The sequence below is a fragment of the Topomyia yanbarensis genome, chromosome 2, assembly GCF_030247195.1.
Source record: "Topomyia yanbarensis strain Yona2022 chromosome 2, ASM3024719v1, whole genome shotgun sequence".
Lineage (NCBI taxonomy): Eukaryota > Metazoa > Arthropoda > Insecta > Diptera > Culicidae > Topomyia > Topomyia yanbarensis.
In genome coordinates, this window is record NC_080671.1 from 19879378 (window position 1) to 19901265 (window position 21888).

Below are 21888 nucleotides of genomic sequence, written 5' to 3' on the forward strand. Positions count from 1 at the left end.
AAGGTGCGATGAAAGAACAAACGAGCTCCCCCCACGAAGTAATACCGTGGGGAGGAGCGAAAAATGTAAGGAGTGGTTTTAGTGGTTAAGAACAAACGTGAGCCGTGAATACCACACAGTGCCAATACACTACAGGCTATAAAAATAATATACCGCGACAATTTTTTGTGGAATAAAAATTTTCAGAACTGTATCAAATGTATTGAGAGCCACGATGATTACATTGGAAAATAAATTAAAATTTTTCTGAGTAGGTGCTTTTTTCATATTTAGTCCAGGTACTTTTCGAATCACCCTTGTACGGTAATAAAAGATTTGTTTTTCGTTGCTGATATGATTGCCGCGAATTGATAATTGAATGTCGATCTTTCTCTGCGAAATATCAATTCTTATGCATGATTCAAATTCAATTCCATCATTCCACTTGGGCAAAACCATGCGTATTCGCCAAAGCAAAACAAAGTCCTAGTACTACAATCTGTTGCAGAACTTGCCCTTCTATTTCGACAGACTTCGCAGCCGATTCTTATTGTACAGGACAATTACATGGCTTGTGCTACGATCCTACTGATCACTACTAACTACAATTCCTGGCTGGGACTTTAATATACGATAATTAGCCATTGAGACCAGCACCTTACTGGCTAAACAAAATGTGTTAACTTGACTGGCCTCACCCGAAGCATGCGTGTTCCCTTACAATGCCATCAAATAAAAAAATAAACATTTAAAATAACATATAAAAATGCGCAGTTTCGAAAATAATCCTTTGAAGAGTACTGCTAATTTGCAATAAAATAAGATCGGAAAAATAATCATATAACCACAGAGAACAGACGTCCATCTTCAGCATTCAGCTTGTGTAAAATCTCTAATGGTTTCAAAGGTAGTTGGGATATCTTCACCAGGTGCGCTACTGTCGTCATGTTTTTTGTGGCTGAGTTCGACAGAATTGACAGCGGTTACTCCTCTACCCAATCAAACTAGTCTGGAACCGGTTCGGACTTCCAGCTCAAATGCATCAACCGATAGAGTCGGAATCGGTTGTTTTCTTTGAGCAAGATTCCATACTGAATCCATTCAGGATTTCTAACTGGTTCCGGAATGGATTTAACGGATAGTTGGGATAGGTTTGTGTGGCGGTGCTAGTGTTTATCGTAGGGGAGAGAGGGTAACGGTGGATCAGCAGGAACTATGAAACAGTCGCAATAAAATCATAATGCATGAACATAATCGTCTCATTCCCTAATATTTCATGGTTTCTAATTCTTTACACGTGTTACTATATTTTGGAAGATTACTGATAACTCTATCTCTTTTAATGGATATTTGTTTGTTTTATAACAGTCAGAGTAAATTTGCAATAAAAATCATTATTCCATTTTTATGAGTTAACGTTCACCAGACAAAACGTTTATTCTACTGTTATTTGTAGCAAATTTTATGCTCAACATTTGCCGCGAACAAAGTTTTTTGGTAACTTGTCATGGTTCAGTGTAATTTGACAATCTTCATAAATAGACCCATTGGGTAACTGTGAAACGATGATATATGGGGAACAGTGAAAATTTCTTGTTTTTGTGATCTATATTAATATGTGAATGGGTTCTCATTTTCCACAATAAATACAACTCATTAAATGGAAAGTATGTCAATTTGGGCAAGTTTTGTAGAAATTATCGCTTCTTTCAGGATTGCATCTTATATGCATATATGGTGGTCCGATATTACGCAATGATTTAGTCATATCTTGCGTAAACAAACGATTTGCGTCTCAAAATAACTTTAATAGGAAGCTTTAGGATCTTTATTCGTCAAAACAAAAAAAATGAAATTTGCAAGTAGAATATTTCACTGTAGACGACGTCGTGTTTCATAGTTCCTACCCATGGGGCTCACTGGTACATTTTACCACCGACTGTTTATCACCCAAAAAAAGTTATTTCCCGTGAATTTTACCAGCTGGAAAAAATATATGTATTAGTTAACAACAGAGTGAAACTTTTAGCTACACAAATAACATGTATTATCATCTAAATTAAATAGTATAAAAAATGTGTTTCATTGTAACCCCCTCTCCCCTATATTAATTCAAATGTTTGCACATGTTTTTAAAATATTTTTGTTCGATCATGGATGTCTGTTCTCTGTGATATAACCAAGCTGGTAGCTCTGTTGACGAGTCAGAGTATGAAAATTAGGTGATAAGAAAAGTAGGTGGAGATAGCCGACAATCGCCGGTGGTTGAGTGGAAGCCATGCTAACAACCAGATGAAATAATTTTCCCCTACTAACTTGTGCATTTTTGCCCGCAATGACGAATTTTACGTCATGTTTTGGGTAGTCTGTGTACTGCCCATAATCGCAAGTCAGTCCCATGTTCTATGTAGGTCTTGGCTAGATGCTCATAGAACTCATCTTCCTCATCATCGAATTAGTCGCTTGTAGATGTGTAAGCATTGATCAAGCGAAAGTTGAAGATTTGCCTTTTATCCCTACCATGCAGATACGGTCACGCCCTTCATCGAATGATCCATCACTGTTACTTACCAAACACTACTCCATGTGCTGCATGCCTGTTCGCCGCCACTGTAGCAGACTTCAAATAAAGCCATATCTTGACTTTTCGCCCATCTGCATCGAATTGTGCAACCAAGGGATATTGATTAGTACGAGCGAAAAATTCTTTGACGCTATTTTTTCGTGTGGGTCCTACACTGCCTACAATCGTAAATCAGTCTCATGTAGATGGGGAATCCCATAGAACATGGAACTGATTTGCGATAATGGGCAGTACACGAGTGTTTCATTCTGGGCAAAAAATTGACGAAATTCTAGATTGACGGGACTGACAATCATTCAAAAATTGTTTAGTGGTTACGTAAAGAACCAATTTCATCAAACGTTCAATATTCTCAAATTATGATGGTTTCCCGGGTTTAATAAATTAGCTAAATGGGGCCGTTTCTCATGTAGAAAGAGCTCCGTAACATATCTCCTGTTTCCTTATATTCTCCGTAGTTTTACACGAAATCAAGCTCTTTTAATTAACAGTTCTTCAATACTTGGTATGACTGATCACGACCACCGCTAAACGTAAATTTAATTTACAATTAATGTTCGAAAACGCTCGGAACATGCCACTTTCGAATGTTATGGTAGTGTTGAATATTTAGTCAGCAAATGTTGTAGTTGAAGTTTAGTTACATGGCTCTGAATCAACGGTAGACTGGTGAAGTGATTGGTTTTCCTCCGCCTCCCTTTCGTCAATGACTTTTTTGGTTGACGCCTGTTCCGCTTGGGGTTTGGTTGTTTCCGGCACGGCTTGTGCTGCTGCTGGCGTAGGATCCTTTTCCCCTTCAGAATTGTTGTTGTCCACCACTTGAGACTCATGCAGTTCCGGCGACGTTCGATCTTTTTCGCTGAACTTTGGCGGTACTGTTGGATTGGATTCTTCTCGCACATCGTCGTGCGATTCTGGAAGTTTTAGCGGGTCGTCCATCAAAGAGCTGCTATCAGCTTCGGATTCAGCCAAGAGAAGGAACCTGTTGTGCTCTTTTGGGTCACGTTTTGTGGGTTTAGGAGTAGAGCTGACCAAGGCCTTGTTCGCGGATTCAAGGCTATCTTCGACAGTGTTATTTGCGATCGTCTAAAAAAGAGAAAAAAATTATTAGAAATAAATCAGTCGAACTGAACTTTCGAGGTTCCCTTGGGACGTGCAAATCTCATTTCAGATAGGTCGGGATAGTCTACTAAAACCCTTCATGATTGCTTCAACTCACCTTATCGGCACGGTACCGCTTGCACGTATATTTCTGGTGGCGATACATGTTGCTCCTGCAGCTGAATGAGTCTGAGCAATATCGACAAACGAAATGCGTCGAGGTTGATTTCACTCCACACTGATTCATGTGCCTGCGGGCATAACCGGCCGTTTTGAAACGTCGCTTGCAAGACACGCAAGGATGGAGCAGCTTGTCACCTTGTTTATTTTTCTTATCCTTCCGCTGGGTGCTCGGCTCTGCTTTTATCCGTTGATTAGGTTTGTTAGATTCGTCGACCTTAACGTTTTCCTTTTTCTCTTCCTTGATCTTTTTGACGTACTGCCTTTTTGGAGATTCGACCTCTGGCTTTACTTCCATTTTGACGTCATCCGATCGGGGCTGGAAAATAAATGTATTGATTCAGTGAGGGATCATACAGTGAACGCTGTGCTGACTTACGACAGACTTGCAGTACACTTTCTGATGCTTGCGCAAATTTCCCCTGTTGGAAATTGTCATTCCGCAATGCTGACATTTGACCTGTTTGTGCAGTTTACGAGCGGTGCATACGCGTTGATGCTCGACCAGTGTATCCCTATTAGCAAAGCCTTTCCGGCAGTAACCACAAAAATAGTCTGTTGATTGATTATTGACTGAAGCAAAATTTATGCAACGCTTATCTTTGTGCCTTAATCGATCCGAATTTTTGATCCACTGTTGGCAGTATTTACAGAATGATCGTTTCACTACACTTTTTAAGCTACTAGTATCTGGTTCTGGGTCCTTGTGATCAGTTGAGAGTTTCTTGGACTTTTTCGGCGGCTCCACTGGAGGTTGCTTGAACTTTTTCGGCGGCTCGACTGCGGGTTGTTTTATCTTTTTGGGGTGTTCGACTGAAAGCTGTTTAGACTTTTTCGGAGAAATTGTTTTTGCAGCACCTGAATCCTGCTTAACTACAGATTGGACGCTCTCGGATGACTGTTCCTGAAATAGAAAGTTATTTTCACGTTCGAAAAGAAACGTTTGATTGAACATACTTGATGATATTGTTGGCATCGTTCTCTCTGGTGTCTCAGTAAGTTACCCCGTGATGAAAATGCCATCGGACAGTACGGACAAGGATGTTCTGCATTGGTTCTTCCGAGTACACAGCGACCGTTATGATGCAGAAAACGAGATTTCTTACTAACCATCTGCGTGCAGTACACACATTGAGTCTCCTCTTCTATCAGCGACCTGTCCAACTGGTTTTCGCTGACGACACTAGAATCATTTGATGGCTGTCGTACTCGCAGCAACTTTTCTGGAAGTTTGGTTATAGGCGCTGTTGTTTGTTCAACACTGGGACCAAGACCAGATATGGTGCGTTCAATACACTGCTTCTTCATGTGGTAACTCATTTTACGGAGAACCTTACATCGTTCTCGTTGGTGTTTGATAAGGTTACCGCGTACCGTGAAAATTTGTTCGCAATAGTCACATTTGCTTCGCAGTTTTGGTCTACCCAATATTGAGTTTTTATCGATTTTTGCTTCCAGCGTAACTGAATGCACTGGAGAGATAGTACTAGTCGGTAGCGTTTCACTGCTAGTAAGTGTAGCTGGCATAGTATGATCCCCAAATGGCTCTGAATCATCAATGCCTCTCATTTTGCAGACCTCTCGATAGACACGACAGGAGTTACGCAGGTGATTCGGTATGCTTGTGCTGCGAACGAACGTCATATGGCAATAGACGCATCGATTTTTGAAACTATTTTTGTTTTTCATAATTAAGCATTTGCCGTTTCGGTGTTTGTAGGATTTTTTCATCTTCTTTTTGCAATATTCACAGCGTTGTTGAGCTGGGTTACTAACCACCTGACTTCCACTGTCGCCGATTGACCAGTCTGGGGTGTCAACGGTCATGCTTTTCCGGTTGGGGTTTTCCTAGGAGTTAAAGAAGAAAAAATAACTGAATCAAGAAATCCTTGCTACGGCATTAAGAAAATCCAATAAATGATATGAGATGAAAGGTACACCAAGGTCATTATATAATATGTATATACTGCCGTGATCCGCATAACGGTCCCATTTGCTATGGGTTTCCTATGCAGGTGGGACTGTTATGCATATCACGACAGTATAGTAGTTGTTATTTATCTGTGAACAATTGGGCTTTCTCAACAGCCAATGTATGCTACCTGTGTGCTTTACCTGTACAACTACCTTCCCACCCTTGCACTTATTGGTATAGGTGATGCTTTATGGTCACACCTATGACCGTGCTCTCCGCTAGGAGGACAGGAGCTCAGGGGCCTAATGGCATACCCCCCCCCTCCCCGGACCTATTGCAAATTAGGGAGTCTTGCTAGAATATGGTGGAGTAAGGCAATGGTTCTGCTAAACCCATGTAAAAAGCCATACAAATCCGAAAGTAGCTCCGTCGAAGCGAGTCGGTGCCGCTTCCGCAAAGGTTTTATCCAAGACTTTAAACAAGACAAGCATAAAGCACCCTTACCCAACTGGAGTGCCAACCGGCATATTAGGATCGATAACAGTAAGATCCTAATTACGGCATACTGGCGGCAGAACATGGATGTGAATGAGGATTTCATCGACATTTATCCACAGACCGACAGCTACGCCATTCTACTACCCTAAGTAAGGATGAGTGAAACTTTCATTTTTGGTAGGTTTTCAAGTACAATCGAAACCCGACACTTTATCGGGTGGAAGTAGGCTTAGTTGAATGTTCCTGACTTGCGCCGATCCGGCTCTAAACGCGATATCATATGAAGGACCGCATCAATCCTCGCATACGACCACTTACGACGGGCGTAGATAGCGGCTTGGAGTTAGGACCCAAAAAGCATGGAAGGAGACAAAACCTACAAAAATTAAAAAAGTCTAACGGAGCAAGTGTTCGGTGAACCCATTCACCAAAGGTGGGCTAGCAAAGCAGAGATGCCAGGTACTTTATTCAAATGTCTGCATTAATAATTTTAAAAGTCTAGGAAGAACAAAAAATGTCAGGAAAGCTAGTGTAACCAAAAGCCTTTATATTCAAAAATCTGTAAATATCTGCAACCAAACTAAAAAATCTGCAAATATCTGCAACCAAACTAAAAAATCTGCAAATATCTGCGTCATCGCAAAAATCTGCAGCTTAAATTAAAAGTCTGCCAATTTACAGACTTGTCTGCAAATCTGGCATCTCTGAAGCAAAGGTTTGACTAGCATCAAATCCACTGTAGTGGCAGCCGAGTGCAATAGATGGCGTTGCTGGAGAGAGCTGAATACGCCGAAAAGACATAAGATTGCAAAGATAGCGACCCTATGAGACGCCGGATGGTGACCGGTATTCCCGTTATGTGACAAGAGTAAGAGAAACACCAGGAGAGGAGGGGGAACCGAAGAAATCCAGGAAGGTCGGTCAAGGCCAGTGAAAGTCGTCAAAGCAAACGATGGCATGACGTACATTGCAATCCTCAAAAGGACGAGAGAAGATCCCAAGTTGAAGGAACTGAAAGAAAGCGTAGTAAGAACCAGGAACCAGATGAGGTGCTGCAGAATACATTAATTACCTATCCGAAACTCGAGGCAGAAGAGAAACAAACGTGAGACGATTAGTTCAGGAATCAGTGGTCGAGTGTAGGAATTTGAACATCACAGCAATGTAACATGGAGAAAGAACAAATGTCAATCAGATTGAGGAAGACGCATAGTGGCACACACAGCAGGAATACGCTGATCGCCAGCCGCAGCCAACTAGATTATGTCGATCGGTAAGATCAAAATCGGATGGTCGGTGTGCTCGATACGATTGATCCCTGGAACCAAAAATCAAATGGAGAGGTGTTTCGGGTGCCTGGGTTTCGGCCATCAGGCAAGAAACTGTAGAAGCCAGGACATATCTGATCTGTACAAAAAGTGGGCAGAAGGGACACATTACTAGAGACTGAACAAAGCAACCGAATTTTACGCTCTACACAGAGAAGGGCGGAACGAACCACATGACGGGAGGCTTCTTATGCCCAGAGTACAAAAAGACGAAAGCGGGTCAACAGTGATGGAAACTAGAAAAACTCTAGAAAGAGAACTGCGGCGACTCTATTTTGGATCGATTGGATTCGCGTTTAGCTGTCAAAAAACGAATCCAATCGAGCATTGCCTATCCTTATAACATTGGACATGTTGCCAAAATGCTGTTTTTCTCTCCGCAGTTCTCTTTCTAGAGGTTTTTCTAATGGAAATAACTCAGCTTAATCTCAATCATTGCGACTTTGCACAATAACCGTTGTGACAGTTAACAACAGAAACGAAATGCGACGTTGTAATTACAGTCGTGATTCGCTGGTTGGGCCACACCTCTGTCCAACTAACGAATTTGATTCGTTAGTTGGATTGGACCGACTGACAGATGTCTAAAACTCTCCAAAGGAGACGTTAGTAGTGTAATTGCATCTATTCACATCTCTAATAATTGTCAAATTGATTGTCAAAGTAAATTTGACATAAGATTTCGACGTTCAGATGCTTTTTAGTTGGACAATGGTCCAACTAGCGGAGGTCCAACTAAAAAGCGGTCCAGTTAAAAAGTGTCCAACCAGCGAATCGCGACTGTATCGGATGCTGGATGCACTAACCGACTCGTTAGTCGGACGAACGCCGATTGTTATAGGATGAGATTTTCACACTTGGGCTATAGAGAGGGTTAGCTAGCAGACCACGCAAGTGGTTTCAGCTCATTGGAAGCCCTGGCGAAATTGGATTTTAAGATGTGCAATGATGGTTCCGCTAGCAGATTCCGTAAATACGGTTGGTAATTCATCATCGAATCTGCAGTCCGTAGCTGATGAACTGGAGAGTTAGTGAGCAGTACACACATAGCGACCACCAGCCATTGATCAGTGGAATTGCACTGTAACGCAGAGAGCGAAAGTGGAAAATAAAGGACTTCGACAAGGACATTTTTATGGAATCACTTTTCTGTTGATAGCCTCGCGCCAATTCCGAATGCCGTTGAGCTTTCGAAAACAGTAACGAGAGCGTATGGCGTAACAATGTGGGGGAAAATGAAGCCCAGGAACTACCGGCCTCCGTTGTATTGTTGGAACAGAAGGTTCAGCATCCTCCGTGCTGCCTGCCTAAAATCGTGACCACGTGTTCAGAGAGCAAGATCTGAGGCGAGACAGTGCTTAGTAAATCCACCCGCTATAAGGAGCTGTACAGAGAAGTAGACGCTAACCCCTGGGGCAACGCTTACCGCATCGTGATGGCCAAGATCAAGGGTCCAACGACGCCTGCTGAAAAATTGAAAATTATTGTGGAGGATCTTGTCCCGAAGCTCGACCTAACCACCTCACCGGCTACACTGTACGTTGATGCAGACGGTGGAAATGCTGGTGACAATCGAGTCTCCAACGACGAGCTTCTTATAGTGGCAAAGGTGCTGAAAGCGAAGAAAGCTCCCTAAAGTTGTACTGAAAACCGCGATCCTTGCGTTTCCGGACATGTTCAGCACAGTTCAACCGAAATGCCTGGACGAAGGCTATTTCCAGGATAGATGAAAAATCCAGAAGCTGATGTGGCTGCCAAAACTCGAAAGCCACCAGGAGATCCAGCATCGTATCGGCTTATATGCGTGCTGGATCCGCTTGGTAAACTTCTGGGAAGGCTGACGAGCAACGCTGAAGGTGAAAATGGATTATCGCAGAGGCAGTTCGAATTTCGGAAAAAAAGTTCCCTTCGCGAGCGCGGAGAAAGCTGCGTAGCAAAGAAGAAGGGGTAGTCGCTACTGCGTCGTGGTAACGATGGACGTGAAGAACGCGTTCAACAACGCCAACTGGGCTGCTAGCGCCGTAGCCCTGAACAGAATGTGGATCCCAGACTATTTGTGAAAGGTTCTGAACAGTTACTTTCAGAATCGAGTACTGGTCTACAGGAGAGAGGTCGATTGGGGTCACAGCGGGAGTACCTCAGGACTCCGTACTCGGCCCAACGCTCTATAACATAATCTACAACGGAGTATTTAAACTGGAACGGTCTAGAGGAGTCGAGATCGTCGGCTTCGCAGATGAAGTTGGCCTGACTTTAACCAGCGATACCCTTGAAGAAGTGGAGATGTTGACGATATAGACAATAAGCATCGTGGAAACCGGAAAGACGGAGGTAGTTCTGGTCCAGCGTCGGCGGACAGTCAATTGCACTTAAATACCTGTGTGTTATGGTTGACGATCGGTTAAATTAAAAGAGCCATGTCGACTATGTATGGATCAATATGCAGCACGAGACATCTCATGGCGAGTGTTCCTTCCTTAATACTAAGGTATGGCTGTTATGCTAAACTCGCCGAATTGCTGTTCGTGAGAAATACACGAAATGCAAGGAGCCTGACCAGGGCGGACTCGTTGTCTAAGTGGGACAACGAACGGAAAAGGAAGGTGAACCCACCGACTCGTCCCAAATGTGTCGCCGTGAGTGCATAGATGAGTGAAGCATGGAGAGGTAAACTTCCATTTGACGCAGTTTTTGTCCGGGTACGGATGCTTCCGGAAGTACCCGCATTAGGGCATCGCAATTTTTTTTTGAACTCTCGAAGGCCCCCCCCTCTCATATTGTGACAAATGCAAAGTAAGCTCACATGCCAAATTTCACATCATTTGGACAATTCTAGACCCCCGCCCACTTCGCTTGAAATTTTTGAAATTGGTTCTATGGATAAATATGGAGGAAAAATATATTAAATGCTATAACTTTTGAAGTAGCAATCAGAAAATTACAATTTATACCTTATTTGAAAGGAAATAAGCTTAGTATTTGAATGAACATATCTGTTTCTAGAAAAATAAGGGAAAGTGGAGTACTGGGTCATTTTGGCCCCAAAATCCTCTATTTTGAATAATTTTTCTGCTCCGTGATGCAAATCATACATATTTTGCAGTGTTTCTAATGTGAAAAAATTTCAGAAATTTAACGGAACCTTTGTCCGAATACGAATTGGGGTTATAGGGTCTTTTGTCATTCAAATTAAATTTTATCATTTTCTCGTGCATATATCTCTATTATTCTTCACTCAATTTTAATAAATTGTACCTTGTTGAACGTGAAAAATTTTTAGGAACAAGATTAAAATAGATTCGTTTTCGGTAAAATTCAGAAACATCAAATCATCTGACATATAGTCTCGATTTCACAATTTTATCTTAAAATCGCACATATTAACTCTATTTAACAACAAAATTCTTATTTAATTTACTATTTTCAGTGTAAAATCCGCTGAGGGATCACATGAAAAAAATTTCATTCCTGGAAAAATAGGGGAATTTGAGGTATTAGGACATTTAATGAAAGAATGTGATTTGTAGAGCTAATGTCAAAAAATTTGATGTTTTTGAATTTTACCGTAAACGAATCTATTTTTGTTGTATTTCTAAGAATTTTCCATGTTCAACAAGTTACATTTTATGAAAATTGATTGAAGAATAATAGACATATGCACGAGAAAATGATAAAATTTAATATGAATAACAAAAGACCCAATAATCCCAACTTCTCGTGTTCGGACAAAGATCAGAAAGTTTCCATTCGATTACTGTAATTTTTTCGCATTAGTGGGCTATGCCTTCGTTGCCGTTCGTGGTTGACTTTTTTCGCAGCTCTTTTCGAGTCGAAAAAATTCTTACCATTTTCGGCACAGATTGTTCCTTCCAATCGTTTAAAACATGTTTAACTGTGAAATCCAGTGATGGTAAAAATGAAGAAGCATAAAGGAGGTGTTTCTCGAAGCATTTCTCAACGGACACGACTAGTGAAAGTTTTTTCCCCGCGAGACGGGCCGTCGTCACCCGGGGTCGCTGTAACTACGGCAGTGACTTATAGAAACACTGCTCAGTACGGGTCAACGCTCTGAGGAGGGATTCCGAACAGAATACCTTTCGAAAAAGCATTTATTTTTCGGCGTCGCTTCAGAAAGGATTGGCGAATTATTATATTGGCGGCGTCATCCCTATCAGCGAACGACAGGTATCGCATTAATTTTCGCATCTAAGAAACGGATCGCAAACTGAAACTGTCCTTTACCACTCGGAGGTCCCATTCCCGAGTGAGTGCTAAGACAGCAATACCCCAACCATGGGCCTGGATGCCCCCTCATCTTCCTGGGGACCTCCACTCCGCCAAACGCCTCCACAATACCTAAATACCGGTGCCTTGCCCAAGTCCGACGCGAGAATTTTGATTGTGAAAAATTATACTTTCGGAACGTTCATATCAGCAGAAGATTAATTGCTCAGTGGACCGGCGGCCGTCATTTTCAAACCGGACAACATGATAGGTTGTTCCGTAGGAAGTGGATGCTACCAATTTTAGCACATCCGTTGTGCGTGCGAAATGGGTTTCTCTCTCCCGTCAACTTCCCGCTGAGGATATAACCTTGTTTTCTGGAGGATATTAGACATCGCAGCGATTACAGCAGCAATAGTAGCGAAGGAGTTCCAGCAAACAACACAAAAGATAAGTTTCCTTCTTATTCCATTTTCATTAATATTCCAACATTACACATTCACATTAAAATAATTTATTTGAAATAGTGAAAATAGTGGTGAATACAGTCGTCGCAAAAGTCCAAAAACGGCGACGTGGATCCGTTTACCACTTCTTCCAAAAAATTATCTGAATAATTTTGTGAGATGCCGAATATTTATAACAATTGTTTTACCTATTAAAATAATTCATTCTTGGCGCGTGTCTTTTATATATTGGCAAAACAAACACCATAAGACATTATGTGTATTACATACATTGAATTAATAACATTTCTACTTTCCTTAAAAGTGTCAGGATGCAGATTAGCATGCTCCGTATGACGACCCTGCTTGCTTGTATTGGAGTCGGATGTCGATTCCAGGTGTTAATGTTACACTCGATCAATCATGCGTTTATTAAACATATTTCATACATACATAAGTTTTATTATATTTATAAATTTAACTCTGTTCCCTCTAAGTACATCGTTGCTTTTCATTTTCACTATTTCAATTAAATTCAAATAGACATTATATGCATTTTTTCATGATTTTTGGTTATTTAACTATTTGGCTAGAGATTACATCAGGGCATAATACAACCTTTTTTAAGGACTAGTGTACGTGGAACATCTGTCTATAGCCAAAAGATAGAAATGTCTGCACTGACTTCTTAATTTTTCGAAATTTTGTAGTTATTGTAGATATTCCTATCTTCACCACGCTGTAAGTTTGATGCGTCCTTCGCATATAAACCATAAGGCAGTGCCTTAACGAGTGTTGTAAATGTCGCTTTTTAATCGTCTGGATTTTATTGATGGTAAGAAATTCTTTGTCCCTGTGGAGTGCACATAGAACTTCTACTTATGGATCCAACACTTTGTGGCTCTTCATACATCGATAAATTGAAAGTCGCTTGCTAGCGACTTTTGACACTGCTTTAAAAACAACTGCAGCCACTGACGTAACCCAGAGCGAGTAAAGGCGCTTTATCCTAGGCTTAACAGCGAGGGCAAGGTGTAAATACCTCTGTCCCATCCCAAAGGACCAAAGGAGTGACATTAACCTTCTTAGCAAAGTCACTCCCAACGATTTATCATAGCCCCTTCAAACGGAAACGGTTGGTACGGTTGTCCTCGTTTCTTCCTCTTTTAAGATTCAAAACGATTCGTCAATCAAATTATTCATTAATTGAATAATTTGATTGCCGTTTAATTTTGAATCATCTTTAAACCAAACTCTGCACAGTAGGCCTGGCCGTTTTAAGATTTGCGACATATGAGAATATGCTTCAAATATTAATATTGACGAGAAAAACACTATAGAATAATTATAGTGTTTTCCAGGATGCTTTTCAATACTGGCTGTGTAAGGGTTAGAATAGAATAGAATAGAATAGATTACTGTAATTTTTTCGCATTAGAAAAACTGCAAAATACGTATGATTTGCATCACGGATCAGAAAAATTATTCAAAATAGAGGATTTTGGGGCCAAAATGACCCAGTACTCCACTTTCCCTTATTTCTCTAGAAACAGACATATTTCCATTCAAATACTAAGGTTATTTCCTTCAAAATAAGGTAAAATTGTAATTTTCTGATTGCTACTTCAAAAGTTATAGCATTTAATATATTTTTCCTCCATATTTTCCCATAGTACCAATTTCAAAAATTTCAAGCGAAGTGGGCGGGAGTCTAGAATTGTCCAAATGATGTGAAATTTGGCATCTGAGCTTACTTTGACATTTGTCACAATATAAGAGGGGGGGGGGGCTTTGAGAATTAAAAAAAAAAATTTTTGCGATGCTCTAGCGGTCGTTTTTGCCATACTATGAACTTTTTTCTTCTTTTGAATATGAGCTGTTCTTGAGATTTTTCCTTCTTTTGAATTTTGGCGGCAAACAAAAGTAAGGCAACTCCATATCAACATTTGAATAGGGCTAATAAGATTTGTAAACAAACTTTTGTTTTGCTGATTTCTCCTAATTTGTTATCATTTCAACACAGAAAACATTTGAAATTGATTCTACCAAGGATAAAGATGTTGATTCATGTGTATTTTTCATGAAATTCAACTCGGTAGCGGAATAATGAGCGAAATAAGTTTGTTTACAAAAGTCTCATTAGCCCTTTTGAAGAATTACTATTGAACTGTCTATATAATGGCTTGCTTCACAACTTGAAACAGGATTTTGTCATTGGACGGAGAATCTTTATAATGCCCGTGGAATGCGCGTAAGTGTATCTGCTTACTGGTCCACCTATTTCCTTTTTGGCCCTTAAGACAGTGACCGGCTGAATATGACGAGCATGTGCTTGAACAATTTATTCTGAAGGGACTGTCCCTTGATACTGGTTCTTTCCTGATTCCCTTAAATTTCCTTAATCTGCTCTGAGTTTGAAACGAGCAGATTATCACAAATGTGTTAACTTTTATACAAGATGACTAACATAGTTCTAAATGCAGATGTTCTCAATGCGAAAATTCCATGCTCAGTTTTCTATCTAATCAATCTGTCACAGAAATATTATTTATCTCGCCAAAAAAGATTTTTTCTTTCAAACATGAGCAGTTCTTGGAATCGTACTTTATGCAAAACTTACAAACGAGTTTTATGCCAAATGACCTTAATAGCATTCATTATCCTGTACATTTTATGCCAAATGGCCATTATTTCAAATGGCTATTATGTCAAATGACCTATCAAACTATTTCTTATGCCAAACGGGAATTATGCCAAGCGACGTTATGTCAAATGACTTTGTACCAAACAGGTTAACCCCGAGCACACGTCTACCATCCAGCCATGAAGGCATTCGAACCAATGAAAATTGACCACGTTAGTCGAAGGCCACAGGCCCAACGCCCTCCCATACAGTTACTGAACTGTTTGAGCTGGAATTATAATATATGTGTTAGTGCTACTTACAGATTTCATTTGTGGAAATAAGTATTTCATTTCCTCTTTCAAAACTCGCGCTGTGTTGATACCTACAAAATTGCAGCTTGCCGCTGCTAATGCAGAAACACTAATGATGTGACCATCAAACTCGTCAGACAGCCTTCATTGAACATGTAACACGGGTGGCGACGTGTAAACTACGCAAAAGGGGCTGAGAACAGCTTAAAGTGACATCTAATGTTGCACCAATTGAATGTGAATATTGTACTTGAATAGTCCATGGAGTTTGCATACCTTGCATAATTCGACTCACTGTACTCTATTCATACCTTCCGGGAATGCAAATTTACTACAATTTCCCAACCACCCATGAAAAATTTAAAAGAAAGCAAACAAATATACTATAAACAACTGCAAACAATAGAAATATCATTCAGTTTTCAGTTTAATGACAAACCAAGTCTCACAATTCAGTCGTAACAAACAATCATCTTAAATGCTAACGTATTGTACATTACGAATGTTTCCTTAAATTGCGCTTCCAGTTATATTATCCGCTATAGCATCAAGAAACTGCAGGGTGGAATAACTAGTAAAGTTGGTCGCTATATTTCTAATGTTTTCATTCCGCTGCTCAAACTCGCCCGTCCTAGATGGTCCCATCCCAGCAAGGTGGGCTGCCATTTTGCCTTGTGCCTCTTGATGCTCCTGCTGAAACATTCGAAAAACGTTATACGGATCGGTGTGATGAGCGGTCAAGATTCTGGCCATTCGGTAGTGCCAATCTTTGCTATGTGTGTATGTGCTTGGGATGCCTTGTACGATGTTCGCATGCAGTGACCAAAAGGATGGTGGAAACAGAGGTCGGCTACGGACCGGTGTACCATCGATTGTCACTAGCATAACTTTACCGAATATGTAGTTTTCGGCAAAGTCGTCAAGAAATCGATGAAGTTCCAGCGGAGCATTGCTTTTCAACACATGGAAGGCGTCGGGGATGTGCTCGGCCGGCAGGAATGCTATTGCTTTAACACGTTTGTAGTTTTGCAATAGCCAGTAATTTTTCTCGAACGTTATTGCAAGCCCATGTTTTTCTACTGCGCGGAACATATGTAGTGCAAAGTGGAAAAAGCATACCGATTGCCTGCACTGAGGGAACTCAGCTTCCAATGCGTTGATTAAAGGTTTCTCGAAATCCGTTAGCACGACGGGAGGATTCAGTTTCGTCTCTATGCTTTCTGCTATTTGTTTCACCTTACTCAACACTTGCCAATATAAAGCCTCGGAAGATGATGACATCAGTACATATACCGCTGGTGTCAACTGGTGGTGGAAGGGACTTAAGCTACCGTGGATCGTTAGAAGTTGACGCTGCAATCCTGTCTTCGTTGAAAATGTCGAGGTAGCCAGCCAGAAAGACGCACTAGCAAGAATTTTAATATCAGCATGGGTAGCAAACACGAAAGCAGTCTGGTTTTCCATTTTGACAACATCCTGGAAGAATTGTACACCATTCAACGTTTGTACAAATTCGAAAGGCACATCTACAGCATCAAGTGACGCTGCGGGTTCTGAGTGTTGTTCTTCACCACGAGCACGCTTGATTATTTTACGTTGTGCACTTTTGCTTAACCACTGCGGACCGCTGGGGGATCCCGTTGCATCAAATACCTGGCGGATTATTTCCGATGGTTTACTACTATCCGAAGCGGCACATTCTTTAAGTAGATTTCGTTGCTTGATTGCCAGTATTCGTGATAGGTCCGGTTCATGAGTGTGTATACTTTTATAGGATAGCAATTCATGTTTATTATCGAAAAAGTCTGTGGTTACTCTGGCTGGGCACTTGGGAGCGACTTGCCCTTCCACTTTCACCGATCGTCCTTTGCACTCCCAGTAGCAGCGGTTTCCTTTCTGAAATTTAATACGTTAATACGTTTATTCGCCAGTAGAAAATCAGAAATGCTCACCTGTGTGTTTCTGTAGAACACATACCCATCCAGTGCTAAGAGATCTTTGCCTCTTGAAGTTTTCAGTACCTCAAGCTTATTCGATGTGTCTGATTCACCACCATATTCATCACCCGGCTGGCAAGGAGAAACAGAAAAATAAGCACACAATTGGTCCGTTTGCCTTACAAATGTCCAATGTTGTAGTAATGAGAGCACATTTTTTGTATCACTCCCGATTTTATGGTATATGGTTCAAAATAACAGTTTACGTGAATAGGTAATGTACGTTGGTCGAAAGCACCACATATACAAACGTTTTTAGTTTAAAGCTAGTCACATAGTTGCACTCGATGCAGTTGTTTCACAACAACCCTTTAAATCGCCTGTAGAATATTGTATAACCAGTCAAATGACTGACTCCCTATTTACACTTTTCCTTCTAGTCACTAGGTGATGTGACTGTTAGAATAAAGCCCGATGTACTGCTTTAGGTCTAACCGAACTGAACGTCAATAAAAATCTTAACAATTTTCATGCCAAAACACGTTTCTTTAATTCTCCCAATTATTAAGGGTAGCTTATTGAGCACTACCTTAACTAAGCTAAAATTATCGCTTATTTACATTACTCTACTTCGTGTTTTTCGTGTACTTGTAAATGACTCTGTCCGCTCTAGCTTCACATAAGTCTTGTATAGATTGAAAACTTGCTCAGGACTTCCAACGAACGACTACGTAAGCGATTCGATCTAACTTATAGCTCAGTCGGGAACGAGACAGCTAGTCAGTTTTGTTGGCATCCGCGGTGTTTCAAAGATCGCCTGAAGACATTTTTCAATCCAGTGTTGTGAAACGAGCGCGAAGCATATCAAGACCGCTCGTTCGTAGGTGTGTACGAGTAGCATGCCTAGCGTTCTTCATCGTTCGCGCCCAGGTGAATCCGCGAGCGGGAATGCTCATTTTGTAGGGTATTGCTAAAAGAGATACCCAAGTTTGAATAGGTTTACTCCAGTATTAGAAGAAACTAGAAATACTCCGGGCAGATAGTAGTTACTGTATTAATTTCCTGCCTTTTTTTCTTTTTCTCGAGTAAACTTCGCTGTAGTGCAATGTCAAACTCAAACTTATTGCAAATTTGAGCGGCTGTCCTTGCAGCTACACCGGTGAGAAACAACCACAAAATGCTATCATAGGGTTGCCAGGGTCGAAACATAGTTAGTTGAAGAGTTAGCCTTGGTTTGAACTCCCAATACTACAATACACAAGTTCGATTATATTGCAGTAGACTTAGAGACAGAGAGGAAAATTAACTCCAACATAATGAAGCTGAATGAGTTGAGTTTATGACCAACAGTGTGACAATCAAAATAACATGTCTATGCACCATTCCTAAAAAAAAACTCACCTGACGGATACGCTTGCTGAATCGTTCTGGCTCGATCGGAAGTTTCTTCTTAAGTTTTTCACTTTTCTGAAAACTTGTCGATGGTTCGCCCAGTTCCGCCGGAACCTGACCTTGGCCAATGGCTACCATTGGCGTTACAACATTCGGCTGTATTTCTTGACCCCCACCCCGTTCATCAGCTTGCTCGTAGTATTGGGCGGAATTGTGCACTACCGTCATGGCACCTTCTCGGATGGTCCTTGGATTCTGAATCACCCATTGGTTTTCCTGCGGTGGCACTTCACATTCGTAGTCGTAGAACTCCACCTCTTCCTTGATGGATGTAATGTTTTCATATGTACTGTCATCATGTGGCTGTGAAATTTGTGAAAGTTGCTGCTGATGTTCAGCCGTCTGTGATGGAGCACTCTCACGAAAACATTCTCGAAACTTGGCATCGGTTCGTCGACAGAGTCGCCGAAACGAATACGCCAAACTTAACGTAATCAAACAGTCTGGACAAATTTGCTGTGGTAATCCATCTTCACCAGATACCTGAGATGATACACGAATCAGCAAAACAACACCCATATTTTCAACTTTTTCATACATACTTGAGTATCGGTGCAGCTTGTGATCATGTTGGCAATAATTTCCTGACTTACTTCGGCTACAGCGAACAAAGGAAACCGACGAAATTCATCGCTCCGCGAACAAATGCGGCAGCAAGACTCCATTGCCACTATTTTCGGATTACTCGAAACAATTTCCACGCACTCTGAACCATTTAAATGTAGCTGAAAACCAGAAGTAAAAAATCACACAGTGACAAGATGCCGGCGGGATACAAGAATGCTATCTGCAAGACTGTTAGACCAGATATAGGTGCGCTAGATTTTTGAAGGACTATTCGCTGCCCCTTCAGAAAAGCTCTCTGGTGCGAAGAGCATACACGCTAAGATACGACAAGATAACTTGTTGCGACGAAATTATCATGACGGGTGATTAAGGAACAATGATGATGGGTGCGAGGGCCAAGAAACGAAATGACAGTCAAAAAATATAAACGTAAAATATTTTCTTAGATTTTACACAAACGACGCTCTTCATTTTCTCGTGCATTCAATTGGTTGTTATTTCCATGCGCATTTTTTCACCTTGGCGTTCCGTTTGTTCGCTTCGTGGAATATTTTCCGGATTTTAAAACTTTGGTAAGTAGATACTATAATATAATATGATAAATATAAGAAATCTTATTTAACATTTTTATTTACAGGCGACATGCACGACGCCGGTTGATTACGGTCTAAAAGTTCAATTCCTTTCGGGATCGGGGGCACCGTGAACTGATCCGGGTAGTTTTTGGCCTGCATTGTCGACAAGAGAAAAGAAGCAGCTAATGTCACGATTTCTGAACCGCGTTACTTGCACTGATATCTGTCGATTGTACACTTCCAGAAACTAATGGGACATTAAATCACAACGATGCGGCAGTATTAACGGAGATGGTTGGTAAAGTGCGCAGAGCGACACTAGATCGGAAGTTTTGTGATTGCCCGACGTATACCCAGAATCAGCAACATATGTGCGTGTGTTCTGAATGTCTCGTTTGGGAATAAATATCCATAGAACACATGACATACCATGTCAAAATGTATGTGTCATGTTCCGCGGAACATGACAACTAAGTAAGTAGAAATATGTTTCAATATTGCCACGACTGCTAAAAGTTGTGTGTGCTAACTTTTTACTGTACGAATTTTTCAGCTGACAAAATTATACTCTGTCTCCGGCCAATGGTGCATGTGACGTTTTTGAGCATAGATTAAAAAGGCTGCGTGTTCCCGTATGCGATGCGCTTGTAGGAAACGATTAAGACGTTGAGAAAAGATACTATGTAAGCATCTACAGACTTTGATTCAACTATGTAATAAAAAATGAAAATAAATCAAATGTTTATGAAACACAATTTTGCTTGAAATCCAATTTACCAGTAAAAAAAATTAACAAAATTGTTGTGAAAACAATGTAAATCAACGTTTTGGCTTCCAAAATCTACAACAGAATAACATCCTAAATCGTTATAAGTGGTTTCAAAATGTATGGAAAAAAGCCAATTTGTCCATTGTTACATCGCTTAACGACCCCCTTTTTCGATGTAAAAATCGGGTTTACAATGAAATTGATTGTAGAAACAACAAATTTGATTGTATATTCATTGAACATTTTCCAACATATCTAATTTTTTTTCATCGTTTTTCATTATAATGTATGAAAATCACTGTAATTCCGTTATACATTTTTATTCGGGTAGTTTTTTGTTGGGTTTTGATGTCTTACACGCAACGCAAAATACATTGCGCGCAACCCAAAATACATTATGAATTTCTATTTTAATGGAAAGAAATGCATTTAATTTTGCTGATTTTTAAAAATGCATCACAAGATACACGTTAAAAAAAACTTTACCCATTCAAATTACCCATTTTCGGAAGTTATTCGAGCTGTCAAAAAATGAGTATTTTTTGTTTCTAACAATGAGTACTTTATATCCATTTCACAACTACTCGATGAGGTAATGTCAATGGGTATATTGATCTTTATAATGGGTGAAAAATTCTTAAGAATTATTTAAGGCGAGTTAACCTGCAAACTAAGGATCGTAGCGGAACCTGCAAATTATCGGCCTGCATCGCAGTCCGTGGCGGAAACGGAACATTTCGGCAATGCCCCGAAAACAACGGCTGTTTAGACTACTGAGGATATTGCAAATATGGGCCAGTTCGGCATTTTTAGAGCAGCCTAAAGATCCAGCCATCAAAAATATATCCAGTTGGCGATTCTATTTTCTCAAGTAGTTTTAGAATAGGATCTCTATCTAGATTCCTATACTTTTATAAGGAGACAATCATGTGAAATGAATGTTATTTTATGTTTTTTTAAAAATTCAGCAATAATCCTATTGACAGTATTTTTCATTCTGGCGCGATTTTCATGAATGGGTATTTTTTACGCATTTTGTTGTAACAGTTCTGCGAAAAATAATGGGTGAAACATACCCAGGTTGACGTACAAGGTCTGTAGTCATTTATGGGTACAAACGCTCTACCCATTTAATGGGTTATTCCATTAAAAAGCATCTGAACCTCAAAATCTCATGTTAAATTGACTTTGACAATCTATCTAACAATCTTTTACACTACCAATGTCTTCTTTGGAGAGTTTTTGACATTTGTCAGTCGGCCCAACAAGCGAATTAAATTCGTTAGTTGGACATAGGGTGTGGCTCAACCAACGAATCACGATTGTATTCATGCATAAAATTTACAGTACTCGTCAAACATATGATTACGGCTTAAGAGCCAACTGTCAAAATTCT

The 21888-nt window shown here is 40.4% G+C and overlaps 1 protein-coding gene across 1 annotated transcript; it reads right to left on the reverse strand.

Annotated features, from left to right (window-relative positions):
• Positions 1 to 2992: 2992 nt before the first annotated feature.
• Positions 2993 to 19385, reverse strand: LOC131685141 (uncharacterized). Its single transcript, XM_058968623.1, has 6 exons — positions 19124 to 19385; positions 18531 to 19064; positions 4802 to 5692; positions 4224 to 4748; positions 3783 to 4163; positions 2993 to 3649 (listed from the first exon to the last, which is right to left on the reverse strand). Exons 1-6 carry the CDS (start codon positions 19244 to 19246, stop codon positions 3200 to 3202), a joined length of 2904 nt encoding a protein of 967 aa, XP_058824606.1. The 5' UTR covers positions 19247 to 19385; the 3' UTR covers positions 2993 to 3199.
• Positions 19386 to 21888: the final 2503 nt, after the last annotated feature.

What these genes read in the sequence shown, in the direction of transcription:
- LOC131685141 (XM_058968623.1), bottom strand. Translation starts at nt 19,246, where the DNA reads ATGGAGTCTTGCTGCCGCATTTGTTCGCGGAGCGATGAATTTCGTCGG. An exon ending in AAGTGTACTGCAAGTCTGTC is followed by an intron (nt 4,164 to 4,223) that starts GTAAGTCAGCAC and finishes TTTATTTTCCAG; the next exon opens with CCCCGATCGGATGACGTCAA. An exon ending in AGCGGTACCGTGCCGATAAG is followed by an intron (nt 3,650 to 3,782) that starts GTGAGTTGAAGC and finishes TCTCTTTTTTAG; the next exon opens with ACGATCGCAAATAACACTGT.